General features: G+C 43.5%; 1 protein-coding gene across 1 annotated transcript; it reads left to right on the forward strand.

The window, feature by feature from the left end:
- Nucleotides 1-8,431: 8,431 nt before the first annotated feature.
- Nucleotides 8,432-14,346, forward strand: LOC133544319 (SLIT and NTRK-like protein 5). Its single transcript, XM_061889526.1, has 2 exons — nucleotides 8,432-9,032; nucleotides 10,636-14,346. Exon 2 carries the CDS (start codon nucleotides 10,697-10,699, stop codon nucleotides 13,322-13,324), a length of 2,628 nt encoding a protein of 875 aa, XP_061745510.1. The 5' UTR covers nucleotides 8,432-9,032; nucleotides 10,636-10,696; the 3' UTR covers nucleotides 13,325-14,346.
- Nucleotides 14,347-15,462: the final 1,116 nt, after the last annotated feature.

The raw sequence follows: 15,462 nt of genomic DNA on the forward strand, positions 1-15,462 counted from the left end.
CAAGACAGCAGTGAGAGTCCCGTCCACAGGAAACCATCTCAAGCGGATCAGCAGCGTAGAGATGTCCCCAACCGATACAGGCGAGCGGTCCATCCTGGGTCCCGACGAGCGGTCCATCCTGGGTCTCGACTCTGGACAGTCAGTACTTCATCCATGGTCATCGGACCGGACCCCCTCCACAAGGGAGGGGGGGACATAGGAGAAAGAAAAGAAGCGGCAGATCAACTGGTCTAAAAAGGAGGTCTATTTAAAGGCTAGAGTATACAGATGAGTTTTAAGATGAGACTTAAATGCTTCTACTGAGGTAGCATCTCGAACTGTTACCGGGAGGGCATTCCAGAGTACTGGAGCCCGAACGGAAAACGTTCTATAGCCCGCAGACTTTTTTTGAGCTCTAGGAATCACTAATAAGCCGGAGTCTTTTGAACGCAGATTTCTTGCCGGGACATACATAATGTATGTCATAATGTACATAATGTAAACAGAGGCCCCACTAAATCTCAATTAAGTGTGTGATTGTAACCTCATACACTTATACAGGTACACAACATATCCCAACATCACTGCACGTTGGTTGATTGCGTCACCGCGTCAAAAAATTGCATCACACGCCACTATTCGGCCTTGTTTTTAACTCATTCCACCGAAGGCCAGATGTGGCTTTTTTTTGCCATATTCGGCCGAATATATTCGGTTACCGATTAATCGGTGCATCCCTAATTTATACACTATAATACAAAAAGGCAAAACAAAAAGCACGCTCGATGGCGGATAATAATCAATGCTAAAACTTAGATCAGAGACAGCACAATGGCAATACTAGCTACAAAACAAACAGAAGATACTATAAAAGGCACATGGCAAACCAAAAACTAGAACTGAGGCATATAAACAAAGAAGTCTTACGTGGCGTGGTCACACAAACAGCGTGGCACAGCATGAGGGTCCGGCAAGGAAGGTAGGTGCGTGGTCATGAGTATGCAACACAGTCCAGTAGGTAAAGAAGCCAGGCCGAGGAAAGGAAAACAAATGACTTAAATACTGCTGTGGTAATTAGAAGCAGGTGTGAGAGGCTGAGGATCAGGGCATGACTAAGGGGACCAGGTGGAAACTAATGGGTTGGCATGGAAACAAACAAAACCAGGAAGTGCAAAACGTGAAGCAAGAGTCCAAAAACAAAACAAAGCATGACCAAACATAAACCTGATTTAAAGACATGACAGAAAGTTGCTTAGCGCAAACAAAGGATCAAGGTAGAACGGAGGAAGAAGGCAGGCTTAAATAAGGGCATCATTAGGTAATCACAGGTGCGCATCAAAAACAAGAACAGGTGGAACAAATCAGAAACCATGGAGACAAGATAAATAAGGAAGTGCAAAAACTAGGAAAAGGAAGAGTCCAAAACAATCGAAAAAACACAAACGGACTCAAAAACCAGTCAATCATAACATTTTTTGTCAACATTTCAACATTTTCTCGTCACCTCATTTCCCTTTTTTTTAAGTGTGCTTTTTTAGTTTTGCAATAACACCGGGGTAGGGAACCTATGGCTCTAGAGCCAGATGTGTCTCTTTTGATGACTACATCTGGCTCTCAGATAAATCTTAGCTGACATTGCTTAACACAGGGCTGTCCAAAGTGTGGCCCGCGGGTCATTTTTTAACGGCCCCACAACACATTTTAAGAATACAATTAAAAGAAAATTAAAAACATAAAAAGTGGTATAAAAGAGCAAACAGGTGAAATGTAACAAGAAATTGTTGCAATGCTTACTCTTATAACACAAAGCTTTCTTTCAAAAATAATAATGAATCAAAATCAATGTCATTTTGAATTATTGACCTATTCAAGGCTTCGATGACATCACATTAAATATTCCACTTTGAGATATTTTTGGGGGAAAATGTTGCATATTTTGTGTTTTACCATATAAAAAACTGAATTGTTTTTTTTGTTTTTGTTTAAAGAAAGGCCTAAAACAAACAAACATAAACATAAAACTTAAAATTGAGGGATGTATCCGAAGTTGATCTCGAGATTATTGCGCTAAAAGTAAACGGTAAATAAAATGTATATTTTATTTTTTAACGCTTTAATAAGTAGGACACTTTTGGATCCCTAAATATTTTAGTGTGATTTGTTTTTAAGTGTAATTGCTCCAAAAATAATAATGAATCAAAATCCAAAATTAAGGCTCCAATTATTATATAATCTCAAATATTCCACCTAAAAAAGATATTGGGTGAAAATAATGCATATTTTGTGTTTTTTTCCATTTTTTTTGTCTAATGTTGATCTAGAGATTTAAAACTTCCATAATAATAAAAATTATAATACTGAATAAGGACACATTTTTAATATTTTTTCTGACCAAAACTCTTTGGGGTCCCCAGGATTATAACTGAGTGGAAGCCTAAATGTATATTTTTATACATACATTGTATTGTTTTTTAAAATAAAAATCATGAAAATTACCCCCGCCTGCTCTGATTTTTCAGTGTGCGGCCCTCAGTGGAAAAAGTTTGGACACCCCTGGCTTAACACGATAATTATGAATAATTCCGCTAGTAAGCACAGTGCTAAAAATACCGTTCGAAATATAAAACATTCTCATGCATTTTATCCATCCATCCGTTTTCTACCAGATTTGTTCAAGAAGTCGCATTAATGGTAAGAAGTATTTGATTTATTATTGGTTAACTTCAGAATAATAATGTTATTAAAAAGAATAGGAGATTTATTATACTCTAAACATGTTGGTCTTACTTAAAAATGCAGACATTTAGTTGTATTGTCAATCTTTGACATGGATTGTTTGTGCTCCTTCGACGCAGAGGCAATATGGGACAAGCCAGGCGTGAATTCAGGTCCATGATTCTTTATTTATACACTAAACAGAAAAATAAGCAAACTAAGGGCGCTCACAAGGAGGTACAAAACTTGGCTACAAAATATAAACAGGAAACAAAAACACTTGCTCGATTGGCATGAATGAACCATGAACAGAAACAGCACGACGGCATGACTATATACAAACAAAACAAAACTAGCACTGTGGCATGAATACACAAACTTACACGGCACGGAACTGTGGACGAGGACGTGAAGGTTTGAACAGCATGGGTAGGGTGCGTGCGAGTGTGAAGATCCCAGAAAGCGGACAAGAAAGAGAGTGACTTAAGTAGCTGTGATGATTAGTGAAAACAGGTGAGGCTGAGACCAGGGACGTGACATGACAGGAGGAAAAAGTAATGAGTTGGCATGGAAACAAACAAAACCAGGAAGTGCAAAACGTGACTGAACGTCCAAAATCAAAACATAACATGACAAAAAAAACATGGTCCATAGGTGTGACATGTATTCAGTGTTAAACAATATTATATGTCCATCCATCCATCCATCATCTTCCGCTTATCCGGGGTCGGGTCGCGGGGGCAACAGCCTAAGCAGGGAAACCCAGACTTCCCTCTCCCCAGCCACTTCGTCTAGCTCTTCCCGGGGGATCCCGAGGCGTTCCCAGGCCAGCCGGGAGACATAGTCTTCCCAACGTGTCCTGGGTCTTCCCCGTGGCCTCCTACCGGTTGGACGTGCCCTAAACACCTCCCTAGGGAGGCGTTCGGGTGGCATCCTGACCAGATGCCCGAACCACCTCATCTGGCCCCTTTCCATGTGAAGGAGCAGCGGCTTTACTTTGAGTTCCTCCCGGATGGCAGAACTTCTCACCCTATCTCTAAGGGAGAGACCCGCCACACGGCGGAGGAAACTCAATTCGGGCGCTTGTACCCGTGATCTTATCCTTTCAGTCATGACCCAAAGCTCATGACCATAGGTGAGGATGGGAACGTAGATCGACCGGTAAATTGAGAGCTTTGCCTTCCGGCTCAGCTCCTTCTTCACCACAACGGATCGGTACAACGTCCGCATTACTGAAGACGCCGCACCGATCCGCCTGTCGATAACGTTTATGGACAGAATTTCTAGGCGCAGTCAAGGCGTTGAGGGGTTCCGGTTTGGTGACCGCAGGATTAGGTCTCTGCTTTTTGCAGATGATGTGGTCCTGATGGCTTCATCTGACCGGGATCTTCAGCTCTCACTGGATCGGTTCGCAGCCCAGTGTGAGGCGACCGGAATGAGAATCAGCACCTCCAAGTCCGAGTCCATGGTTCTCGCCCGGAAAATGGTGGAATGCCATCTCCGGGTTGGGGAGGAGACCCTGCCCCAAGTGAAGGAGTTCAAGTACCTAGGAGTCTTGTTCACAAGTAAGGGAAGAGTGGATGGTGAGATCGACAGGCGGATCGGTGCGGGGTCTTCAGTAATGCGGACGTTGTACCGATCCGTTGTGGTGAAGAAGGAGCTGAACCGGAAGGCAAAGCTCTCAAGTTACCGGTCGATCTACGTTCCCATCCTCACCTATGGTCAAATATTATATGTGTAGCTTGTATGTTACTTAAGTAAAGCACTGTACAAGTATTAAGTAAACAATGAATTATATAACTGGGCTAGATCAGAAGAAACTAAATTCAGCTCTAGGAATGGAGAGTAATGAAGACTGAACACAGGTTTTAAGTTTAAATGGTACCAAAGTATATTAAAGAATTATAGGAAAAAATAAACAACAAACAGAAATGTCAATTCGAATGGCCATTCACATTTTCAACATAAATTACAGAACGTTCAATATTTACAATGTCATTCAGTACTTGATTCAGTCCTTGTTTTTTACCAAAGATGGTATAAGCGCAACACGGCAGTTCATTAAACGACTTTGCAAAGTCCACGTTGTGGTGGCAGTGTCCAGCACTCTTCAGCATCTACATGCTGCCGCTAGGTGACATCATACGCAAATACGGTGTTAGCTTTCACTGTTATGCTGATGACACCCAACTCTACATGCCCCTAAGGCGGACCAACACGCCGGATTGTAGTCAAATGGAGGCGTGTCTTAATGAAATTAAATAATGGATGTCCGCTAACTTTTTGCAACTCAACGCCAAAAAAACGGAAATGCTGATTATCGGTCCTGCTAGACACCGAACTCTATTTAATAATACAACTCTAACATTTGACAACCAAACAATTAAACAAGGCAACACGGTAAAGAATCTGGGTGTTATCTTTGACCCAACTCTCTCCTTTGAGTCACACATTAAAAGCGTTACTAAAACGGCCTTCTTTCATCTCCGTAATATCGCTAAAATTTGCTCCATTTTGTCCACTAAAGACGCCGAGATCATTATCCATGCATTTGTTACGTCTCGTCTCGATTACTGTAACGTATTATTGTCGTGTCTCCCCATGTCTAGCATTAAAAGATTACAGTTGGTACAAAATGCGGCTGCTAGACTTTTGACAAGAACAAGAAAGTTTGATCACATTACGCCTGTACTGGCTCACCTGCACTGGCTTCCTATGCACTTAAGATGTGACTTTAAGGTTTTACTACTTACGTATAAAATACTTCACGGTCTAGCTCCATCCTATCTTGCCGATTGTATTGTACCATATGTCCCGGCAAGAAATCTGCGTTCAAAAGACTCCGGCTTATTAGTGATTCCCAAAGCCCCAAAAAAGTCTGCGGGCTGTAGAGCGTTTTCATTTCGGGCTCCAGAACTCTGGAATGCCCTCCCGGTAACAGTTCGAGATGCCACCTTAAGTCTCACCTTAAAACTTATTTGTATACTCTAGCCTTTAAATAGACTCCCTTTTGAGACCAGTTGATCTGCCGCTTCTTTTCTTTTTCTCCTATGTCCCACTCTCCCTTGTGGAGGGGGTCCGGTCCGATCCGGTGGCCATGTACTGCTCGCCTGTGTATCGGCTGAGGACATCTCTGCGCTGCTGATCCGCCTCCGCTTGGGATGGTTTCTGCTGGCTCCGCTGTGAACGGGACTCTCGCTGCTGTTTTGGATCCGCTTTGGACTGGACTCTTGCGACTGTGTTGGATCCATTGTGGATTGAACTTTCACAGTATCATGTTAGACCCGCTCGACATCCATTGCTTTCCTCCTCTCCAAGGTTCTCATAGTCATCATTGTCACCGACGTCCCACTGGGTGTGAGTTTTCCTTGCCCTTATGTGGGCCTACCGAGGATGTCGTAGTGGTTTGTGCAGCCCTTTGAGACACTAGTGATTTAGGGCTATATAAGTAAACATTGATTGATTGATTGATTTAGTGAAGGTAAAAGGGTAAATGTGAAAGTTTAGTAGGACAGAAATGAACTTGTTGCGTTATGGAAAAACCAAAGGGAAAAAACAGAGCGGCTGCTGAGGAGCCTCCTACCCGCCCGGGGCTCGGTTGGGTGGATTCAGTTCGGTTAGTTCGGTTCCAGGCATAAAGCTTCAGACTCTAGTTCAGGCTCTAGCTCGCCATCCAACATGGCCGATTCCGCAGATAAATCCCACTTAACACTCTCGCACGACGACCCACGGCTTTAGTAGTTGGCTCCTGCAGCAACGCAGGAGCCAACTTCCACTACTGGATTTTATGCTTCCCGCAATAGGTCACGTGACCACGTGACGTAATGACGCAGGCACGCACGGACAGCTAAGACAACGAAAATAAATATATCTAATTGGGGTTTGAAAGGTTATTTGAATAGAAAGGATATTTAATTAGAAATAATATTCAAGTACTGGCTGTCCAGAGTCGAGACCCAGGATGGACCGCTCGCCTGTGTATCGGTTGGGGACATCTCTACGCTGCTGATCCGCCTCCGCTTGAGATGGTTTCCTGTGGACGGGACTCTCGCTGCTGTCTTGGATCTGCTTTGAACTGAACTCTCGCGGCTGTGTTGGAGCCACTATGGATTGAACTTTCACAGTATCATGTTAGACCCGCTCCACATCCATTGCTTTCGGTCCCCTAGAGGGGGGGGTTGCCCACATCTGAGGTCCTCTCCAAGGTTTCTCATAGTCAGCATTGTCACTGGCGTCCCACTGGATGTGAATTCTCCCTGCCCACTGGGTGTGAGTTTTCCTTGCCCTTCTGTGGGTTCTTCCGAGGATGTTGTAGTCGTAATGATTTGTGCAGTCCTTTGAGACATTTGTGATTTGGGGCTATATAAATAAACATTGATTGATTGATTTTGAGAGGATATTTAAATCAAATTATTTAAGTAGGAAGATTTAATTAGAACGAATAATCAATGGGGTTTTATCACCCAGGTTACATATTGTTACGCCTGTTCGGCATTGTGATGGCCGGGTTCGATTCCCTCGAGGATGCGTCAAGTGAACACAGCAAAGGTAAGATATACACAATGTATTTAAATAACAAAAAGAGCTATATAACAAAAATGCTAGAGCTAGTAGAATAAAACAAAAAAAGGACGCTAGCATAAAAGCTAGGATATACAAAAATGAGAATTAAACTGGCACATAGACACATTAAAGAGAGAAAAAACAAAACATACAGCATGAGAGCTGGAATAAACAAATGGCTGAGCGTGAAAAGCTAGCGAGAATATACATACGATGACAAGAGTGCAGATGTAACTCATTGCGTGAAAGCAAATTATGAACCCAGGCTGAACAAACAAAAGAGGACGGCTTATAAAGTGACGGTGATTATCTGTAGCAGGTGTGCGGGGCGTGAGCAGCAGGTGAACTGATGAGTGACCATGGTGACAAAGCAAACAGGAAATAAGGAGTCGGAAAAAATATACAAAATAGAAAAATAGTGTAGATCTGAGCAGCAGATCGCAACACATATGGCTCCCACGGAAATACATTTTCAAATATTTGGCTTTCATGGCTCTCGCAGGTAAAAAAAAAAGGTTCCCCGACCCCTGCAATAGCATTTCCAGAATGTGTGGTGGGCCGGTAAACACTTAGTTGCGGGCCGAAAATGGCCCCCGGGCCGCACTTTGGACGCCCCTGGAGTAGGAAGCAAGCATGGCCCATAAAACGTGCACATTTCACTTAAAAAAGGGCCCTGGGCGGCATTTGAACCTTGAACCATGCTGTGTGATCTCCCCCCCCCCCCCCCCCACACCCCCTGCAGTTTCGTCTTGAAGAAAATCATGAATCACTGATCTAAAGAGCGTTTCTAAAGAGTTCAACAATAAAGCAAATGATGCACTGTTTTTTCAACCAAAAATGACACTTTGAAGAGCATTTTTCTGTTAGGGTTTTTTTTTTTAAATTTATATTCCATCATCACAATGCTGCCCCCTATGGGTCCTCCTCCAGACACCCTCCCCCCATCCCCTTGTCCCCCCCTCCCCTCCCCCCTGCGCGCACCCCCTTAAAGACTATTGCATTAAATCGCTTTTCATTCCCTCGCCCATGACAGCGCGGCGGATGGAGGATTTACGCCGTTTTCCGCGCGCCCTCCTCGGCCTGCGCACGACGTCAATCGCGCCGGCGCTGCGCCCCCCGCTGTAGACGCGCACGCGCATGCACGCGTCCCTTTTTTTTTTTTTTTTGCGCCAAACCCCCCCAAGCCCGGGCGTCAAGTTCCACTAGTTGCAACGTAGCCGCGCGTTTTGAGGCGACCCTTTTTCTTTTTTATTTTTTATTTTGGCATTTATTTGTTCGTGTGTTTTTTTTTTGTTTTTTTTTTTTGTATTGTTGCACGGACACATGCGCCGGGTTGGACGGCAGATGCGCGGCGTGGGGGAGAAAACGCGCATCACCAAGACGCAGACTGGTGGACGCCGCCGCATCAGGAGGAGATTGGTGCTTTTCCCTCCGTGCGCATGAATGCAAGTCACGGTGCAAAGCTCTCCTCCGACGTGGGATTATTGCGCGTTCTTCTGACAACTTTGACAGTGGATTTTTTTTTTTTTTTTTTTTTTTTTTTTGCCTGAGATGACTCTGCTTCATTTATTTGCTGGAAGAAGCCAGCTGAGTCGTCAATGAGACTGTGTGTGATGGAGCTAAACACCGAGGAGACTTGACTCTTGGGGGGTTCTGCTGCACCCGCCTTGGTGTTCCGACATCCATGTTTGCTCCAGAAGAAAGACCACAGCCGTGATTTATTTATTTATTTTTTTTAATTGTGGGATGCGTTGGCGTTTACCGGCATCTCCACGGTAAGAGGATCATTATTTACCCCACAACACGTTCATAGCCTGTATACTGACACTTAAAAAAATGGTGCTCTCCGTGGTGCTGATTTCTGTGTCGCTGCTGTCCATGGTGCTGAAATCTGTATTTGCATCCTTGAAGTTGTGTGTTAAGGTAGTGTCGTGGCATGCATATTGTCCCCGTGTTATGCCCACGGCAATTTTACGCATTGCAAATTGCGCGCGCACACGCACACACACACATTCATTGCACAAGGATGCAAAAAAAAAAAAAAAAAGATAGACAGTGTGCCCCACTGTCCCTCCCTTTGCAAGTTACTGCAAAGATGGCACACTTGTGGGTATTTGCCGTGCTGATGTGTGGGCTTTTGTTGTATTTTTAGGATAATCGGTGTGTGTGTGTGAGTGTGTGCGGGGGTGGAGGGGGGGAAGAGGCAGTGAGAAAAGAGGGAAAGTATCCATCAAGCCTTCTTCAAAGCAGGTGCCAGGCAGAATAGTAATTAATTCCCAAAAAAAAAAAAAAAAAAAAAAAAGGAACAAAACAGTTAACTTCGTGTTTTTTGTTGTTATTGTTTTTTTGTTCCACCTGCGGACTTGAAGGAGGATGTATCGATTATGGTCATCTCTGCCGTTTTTTTTTTTTTTTTTCTTTTCCAAACAGATTTGGATTCGGATTATTGGTAGAATATTGGATAATCCTTTTTTTTTTTTTTTTTTTTTTTAAATGTGGGTGGATGTGATCTGGATCTGCTGCTACAGCTGTGGTAGGGTGAGTGAGAAATCTTGTCCTTGTAGACAGACAGTCACATAAAGGGGGAAAAAAAAAATTATATATATATATATATATACATATATATATATATATATATATATATATATATATATATACATATATATATATATACATATATATATATATATATATATATATATGTATATATATATGTGTGTGTGTGTGTGTGTGTGTATGTATATATATATATATATATATATATATATATATATATATATATATATATATATATATATATATATATATATATATATATATATATATATATATATATATATATATATATATATATATATAATATATACATACATATATATATATATATATATATATTATATATATATATATGGGGATAAGTTGATTGGCAACACTAAAATTGGCCCTAGTGTGTGAATGTTGTCTGTCTATCTGTGTTGGCCCTGCGATGAGGTGGCGACTTGTCCAGGGTGTACCCCGCCTTCCGCCCGATTGTAGCTGAGATAGGCGCCAGCGCCCCCCCGCGACCCCAAAAGTGAATAAGCGGTAGAAAATGGATGGATATATATATAAATATATACATATATACATACATATATACGTATGCATATGCATAAATGACACACATTATTCATGTTTAGATGAAGAGACGAGTGGGCTTTTAATACTGAACCGTTTCATGTTGTTGTTTACTTCACGAGCTGCACAGTGCTAACTGTATCAAACGTCAATGTGCAATATTAATAGGGATCATGTGCTTTGAGTGTGCGTCAAAATGAGAATGTTGCACACGTGTAAAACAGCACCCGTCCTTTTTTCTTTTTGCTTGTCTCTCCCTAGATGACACCTCTTTCCGGCGCCGCGTTTGACTGAGCCGGGGGTACCTTCTCGCCCAGGAAACATGCATACCTGGGCCCTGCGAGTGCTCCTTGTGATTGCGTCATCTCTGAGGCCGGTGGAGATGTATGACAATTACGGGGAGATCTGCCGCCACCTCTGCACCTGCGAGGAGAAAGAGGGCGTCCTGGCCGTCAGCTGCGAGAACCGCGGCATCATCCGGCTGACGGAGATCAGCCCGGTCCGCTTCCCCGCCTACCACCTCCTGCTGACGGGGAACCTCTTGAAGAAGTTGTCGGCCAACGACTTCATCAATTACACCGGAGTGACCATCCTGCACTTGGGGAACAACGACATCTCCGAGATAGAGTCGGGTGCCTTCAACGGACTGCAGGGATTAAAGAGGCTGCACCTGAACAACAACAAAATCGACGTTTTGAAGGATGATACATTTGCGGGACTGGAGAGTTTGGAATATCTACAAATTGATTATAATTACATCAGCAACATCGAGCCCAGCGCCTTGAGCAGACTGCACCAACTGACGGTGATGATCCTCAACGACAACCTGCTCTCCTTCCTGCCCGCGAACATCTTCCGGTACGTCCCCCTCACGCACTTGGACTTGCGGGGCAACCGGCTGAAAATGTTCCCGTACGTCGGCCTCCTGGAGCACATGGACAAAGTGGTGGAATTACAGCTGGAGGAGAACCCCTGGAATTGCTCGTGCGAGCTGATCGCCCTCAAGGCCTGGCTGGAGAGCATCGCCTACACGGCGCTCATGGGCGAAGTGGTGTGCGAGACGCCCTTCAGACTCCACGGCAGGGACCTGGACGAGGTGTCCAAGCAGGAACTGTGTCCGAGGAGGCCCCAGGACGACACGGTGAGGCCCGTGCCCCCCAGCAGCACCAACGGATATTACCAAACCACGCCTGCGTCCGTCACCGCTTCCGCCACCTCGTCGGTGGTCTTCCGGTCCTCCTCCAGACCCACCAAGGGCACGCGGCAATTTAACCGGACTCGCCTAAAGCCCACGTCCCGACTCCCGGGCGGTAGCCCTTACAACTACGGCCCCATCATCGCTTTCCAGACCAAATCTCCTGTGCCTTTGGACTGCCCCACGGCCTGCACGTGCAATCTGCAGATCTCCGAAATCGGATTGAACGTCAATTGCCAAGAGCGAAAAATTGAAAGCATCTCCGACCTGAAACCCAAGCCATACAATCCGAAAAAAATGTACCTCACTGGGAATTACATCCCCGTGGTGCGAAGATCTGATTTTGTGGACGCCGTCGGCTTGGATTTGCTCCACCTGGGGAACAACAGGATAACTGTGATCCATGACAGGGCTTTTGGGGATTTAACCAATCTGCGTAGGCTGTATTTAAATGGTAATCTCATGGACAGGCTCACGGGGGACATGTTTTTCGGCCTGCAGAATTTACAGTATCTGTATTTAGAGTACAATAAAATCAAGGAGGTGGACGCGGGCGCTTTCCGCTTCCTGACCAACCTCCAGCTGCTTTTTCTCAACAACAACCTTCTAAAAACGTTACCCGTGGGCATCTTCTCCAGCCTCTCCCTGTCCCGGCTTAATCTGCGCAACAACCAGTTCCAAAACCTACCTGTCAGCGGGGTCTTGGACCAGCTGAAGCTTTTGGTGCAGATCGATCTGGTGGAGAACCCCTGGAACTGCTCCTGCGACATCGTGGGGATGAAGATATGGTTGGAGCAGCTCAGCGCCGGCACCGTGGTCAACGAGGTCATGTGCGAGACGCCCAAGCGCCACACGGAAACCGACCTGCGCTCGGTCTCGTCGGAGCAGCTCTGCCCCGACTACTCCGACGCCTACGTCTCGCCGAGCCTCCCGACCGAGGAGCCCCTGGACGACCGGGCGGTCCCTACGGACGCGTCTCGCAAGTCCGCCGCCTCCGGCAGCGCCGTCCCCCTTTCTGTGCTCATCCTCAGCCTCCTGCTCGTCTTCATCATGTCGGTCTTTGTCGCAGCGGGGTTGTTTGTGGTGGTGATGAAAAAGCGCCAAAAATCCCAAAGCGACCGCGCCAGCACCAACGACTCCGACGTGAGCTCCTTCAACCTGCAGTACAGCCTTTACAGCAACCGCTCGGGCCCCAAGGCGAAGGCGCCCGCCGGTCACGTCTACGAGTACATCCCGCATCCGATGGGTCACATGTGCAAAAACCCCATCTACAGGTCGAGAGAAGGGAACGCAGTCGAGGATTACCGAGACCTCCACGAACTCAAGGTGACTTACAGGAGTACCCCTGATGAGGAGAGGAATAGCAGTTTGCTGAGGAGCCCCGCGTACAGTATCAGTACCATCGAACCCAGGGACAACCCCTCCCCGGTCCAGGACGCGGACCATTTCTTTCGGGGGATCCTGGAGCCTGATAAGCAGTCCCCTCATCAATCCATCCCTTCGCTCCCAGTGGGGGCCAATTTAGAGTACAAGTACACAGGCCCGGTGTCATACACCTATAACCCCAATTTCGATGTCAGACGTCAATTCCTGCACCCGGACCGGATAAGGGAAACCGTGCTTTACGGCACGTCGCCGAGTACTGTTTACGCCGAGCCCAACAGGAACGAATATTTGGAGCTCAAAGCGAAACTACAGTCCGAGCCCGATTACCTCGAAGTCCTGGAGAAACAAACCACCTTTAGCCAGTTCTGAGCCAAAGGGCTCGGTCCGGGGCGAACCCCTTTTCCCCCCGTACGACTTTGCGTGGATACGCACGAAGGGGGGGTTCAAGCGGGGTGTGCCGAACAATTCTCTTTATTTCTGCAAAGTGACACGACAGGAATGGCGGCTGAACACGCTTTGCAAAGCGACCATGCAAATTTTATTTTTCTACGGCAACGTTCGAGCAAGGCATATACGAAACCCCGTTAAGGTATACCCGGCTTCAATTTCAGGAATATAACCGTGCATTAGGGTATATATTGTCAAAAAAAAAAGAAAGAGAGAAAAAAAAAAAAAAAGACATGTACAATCACAACTGGACAAAACAATACAAATAAAAAATATTTAAAAAAAAAAAATACTGTACAGCAGATGATCAAACTGTCCGAGACTATTTCCTGCTGTAGTCTGTAAGTAAGTATTTATTGATATAACCTGCGTCTTTTCAACATCCAATTTTTTTCAGTCACCCTATGTCATCAAACGCCACCGTCGTCAGTGGCGGGGGAGAAAAAAAAAAGGCTTTTGTTTTGTAGTTTCATTTCGTGTAGCTCGGCTTTGTAAAGTGGCTTTTATTTTATTTGTGTTAATTTGTGGGACAAAAGTGGCACACCCCTCATGTTCTACCAAGACTGTCATTTCCAAAAAACAAAATGGAGGAGTGTCTTTCTATGCTTTCTGCACTTTTTTTTTTTTTTTTTTTTTTAATTAGAAGGCGACTTCATGAGCTCTCATATAAAAGGAAATTATTATATTCAAATGAATTTGGGTATTCATTCTTAATATAGAGTTGACGAAAACAAAATGATCTTTAAGGATATTTGGAGTTTGGATTATGTTGTGTAATAATAATGCTATTTTAGTCTATGTACACCTATTTTTATACAAGCATCGGCAGATTCTCTGTCCCCTTCTCGAGTTCATTGTTTTGGATTGCTAAGCACTTTTTGCACTATATTGACCTATGTTGTTGTCATCAAATAAACATGTCGGTTCTCATGAAATGAGCAACACAAGGCTTTTGGATATACTTATACACTAATTAATGTACATATATATGCTGTATATATATATATATATATATATATACCGTATCTACATATATACATATATATACATATATACAGCATATTTACATAGATATTTCCACAGATATTTACACACATATATATATATATATATATATATATATATATATGTATATATATATATATATATATACAAATATAGATACTTATATAAAAAATTTATTTGTATATATATATGTAAATATATTGTATATATGTATACAGTATATATATATATATATATATATATATATACATATATACATACATATACATATATAATAAATGTATTTGTATATATATGTATTTTTATTTATTATTATTATTTTTTTAATTCATTGGGGTTGGAACGTTTCACAAAATCCAGGGTTTTACGATTCTTGGGCTGATGATCCGTTATTATTTGGTGTAAAAATTCTAATAAACCCATTTTTCAAACCGATTACAAAACCTTCTCTCGGCTGCTGATACATGACATTCATTTGCAGCCATTAAGTGTGAAGGTGGCCCGAAAACATATATTTTTCAAAAATAATTCTTAAAAAAACATTAAATATCTAAAAATATTGGGGAAAAAAATGCTGGATTTGTAATTATATTGGATATATTTTTTTTTATGTTTATTAATTTAAAACATGACTTCAAATGTGTCTATCTGTGTTGGCCCTGTGATGAGGTGGCGACTTGTCCAGGGTGTACCCCGCCTTCCGCCCGATTGTAGCTGAGATAGGCGCCAGCGCCCCCCGCCATTCCAAAAGGGAATAAGCGGTCGAAAATGGATGGATGGATTTCAAATGTGAATATTTTATTTTATTTTGAGCACACCTACCATTTACCCAAATAAGCCACCGTTAAAATTGACCAGTTGTAATTATAAAATACAAATTTAAAAATGGCTCATGACCCTTGAATTAGTGTAAACACATTAACATATAAAAAAATAATAAAACCACATTTTACACCACCAACATTTAAAGTGAAGCACATGCGTTATCAGCACAAGTTATCTTGGTTTAAATTCAGACTGTAACAATCGATTAAAAAAATAGCTGGAATTCATAT

This window comes from Nerophis ophidion, linkage group LG27 (assembly GCF_033978795.1).
Source record: "Nerophis ophidion isolate RoL-2023_Sa linkage group LG27, RoL_Noph_v1.0, whole genome shotgun sequence".
In the NCBI taxonomy this organism is placed as follows: domain Eukaryota; kingdom Metazoa; phylum Chordata; class Actinopteri; order Syngnathiformes; family Syngnathidae; genus Nerophis; species Nerophis ophidion.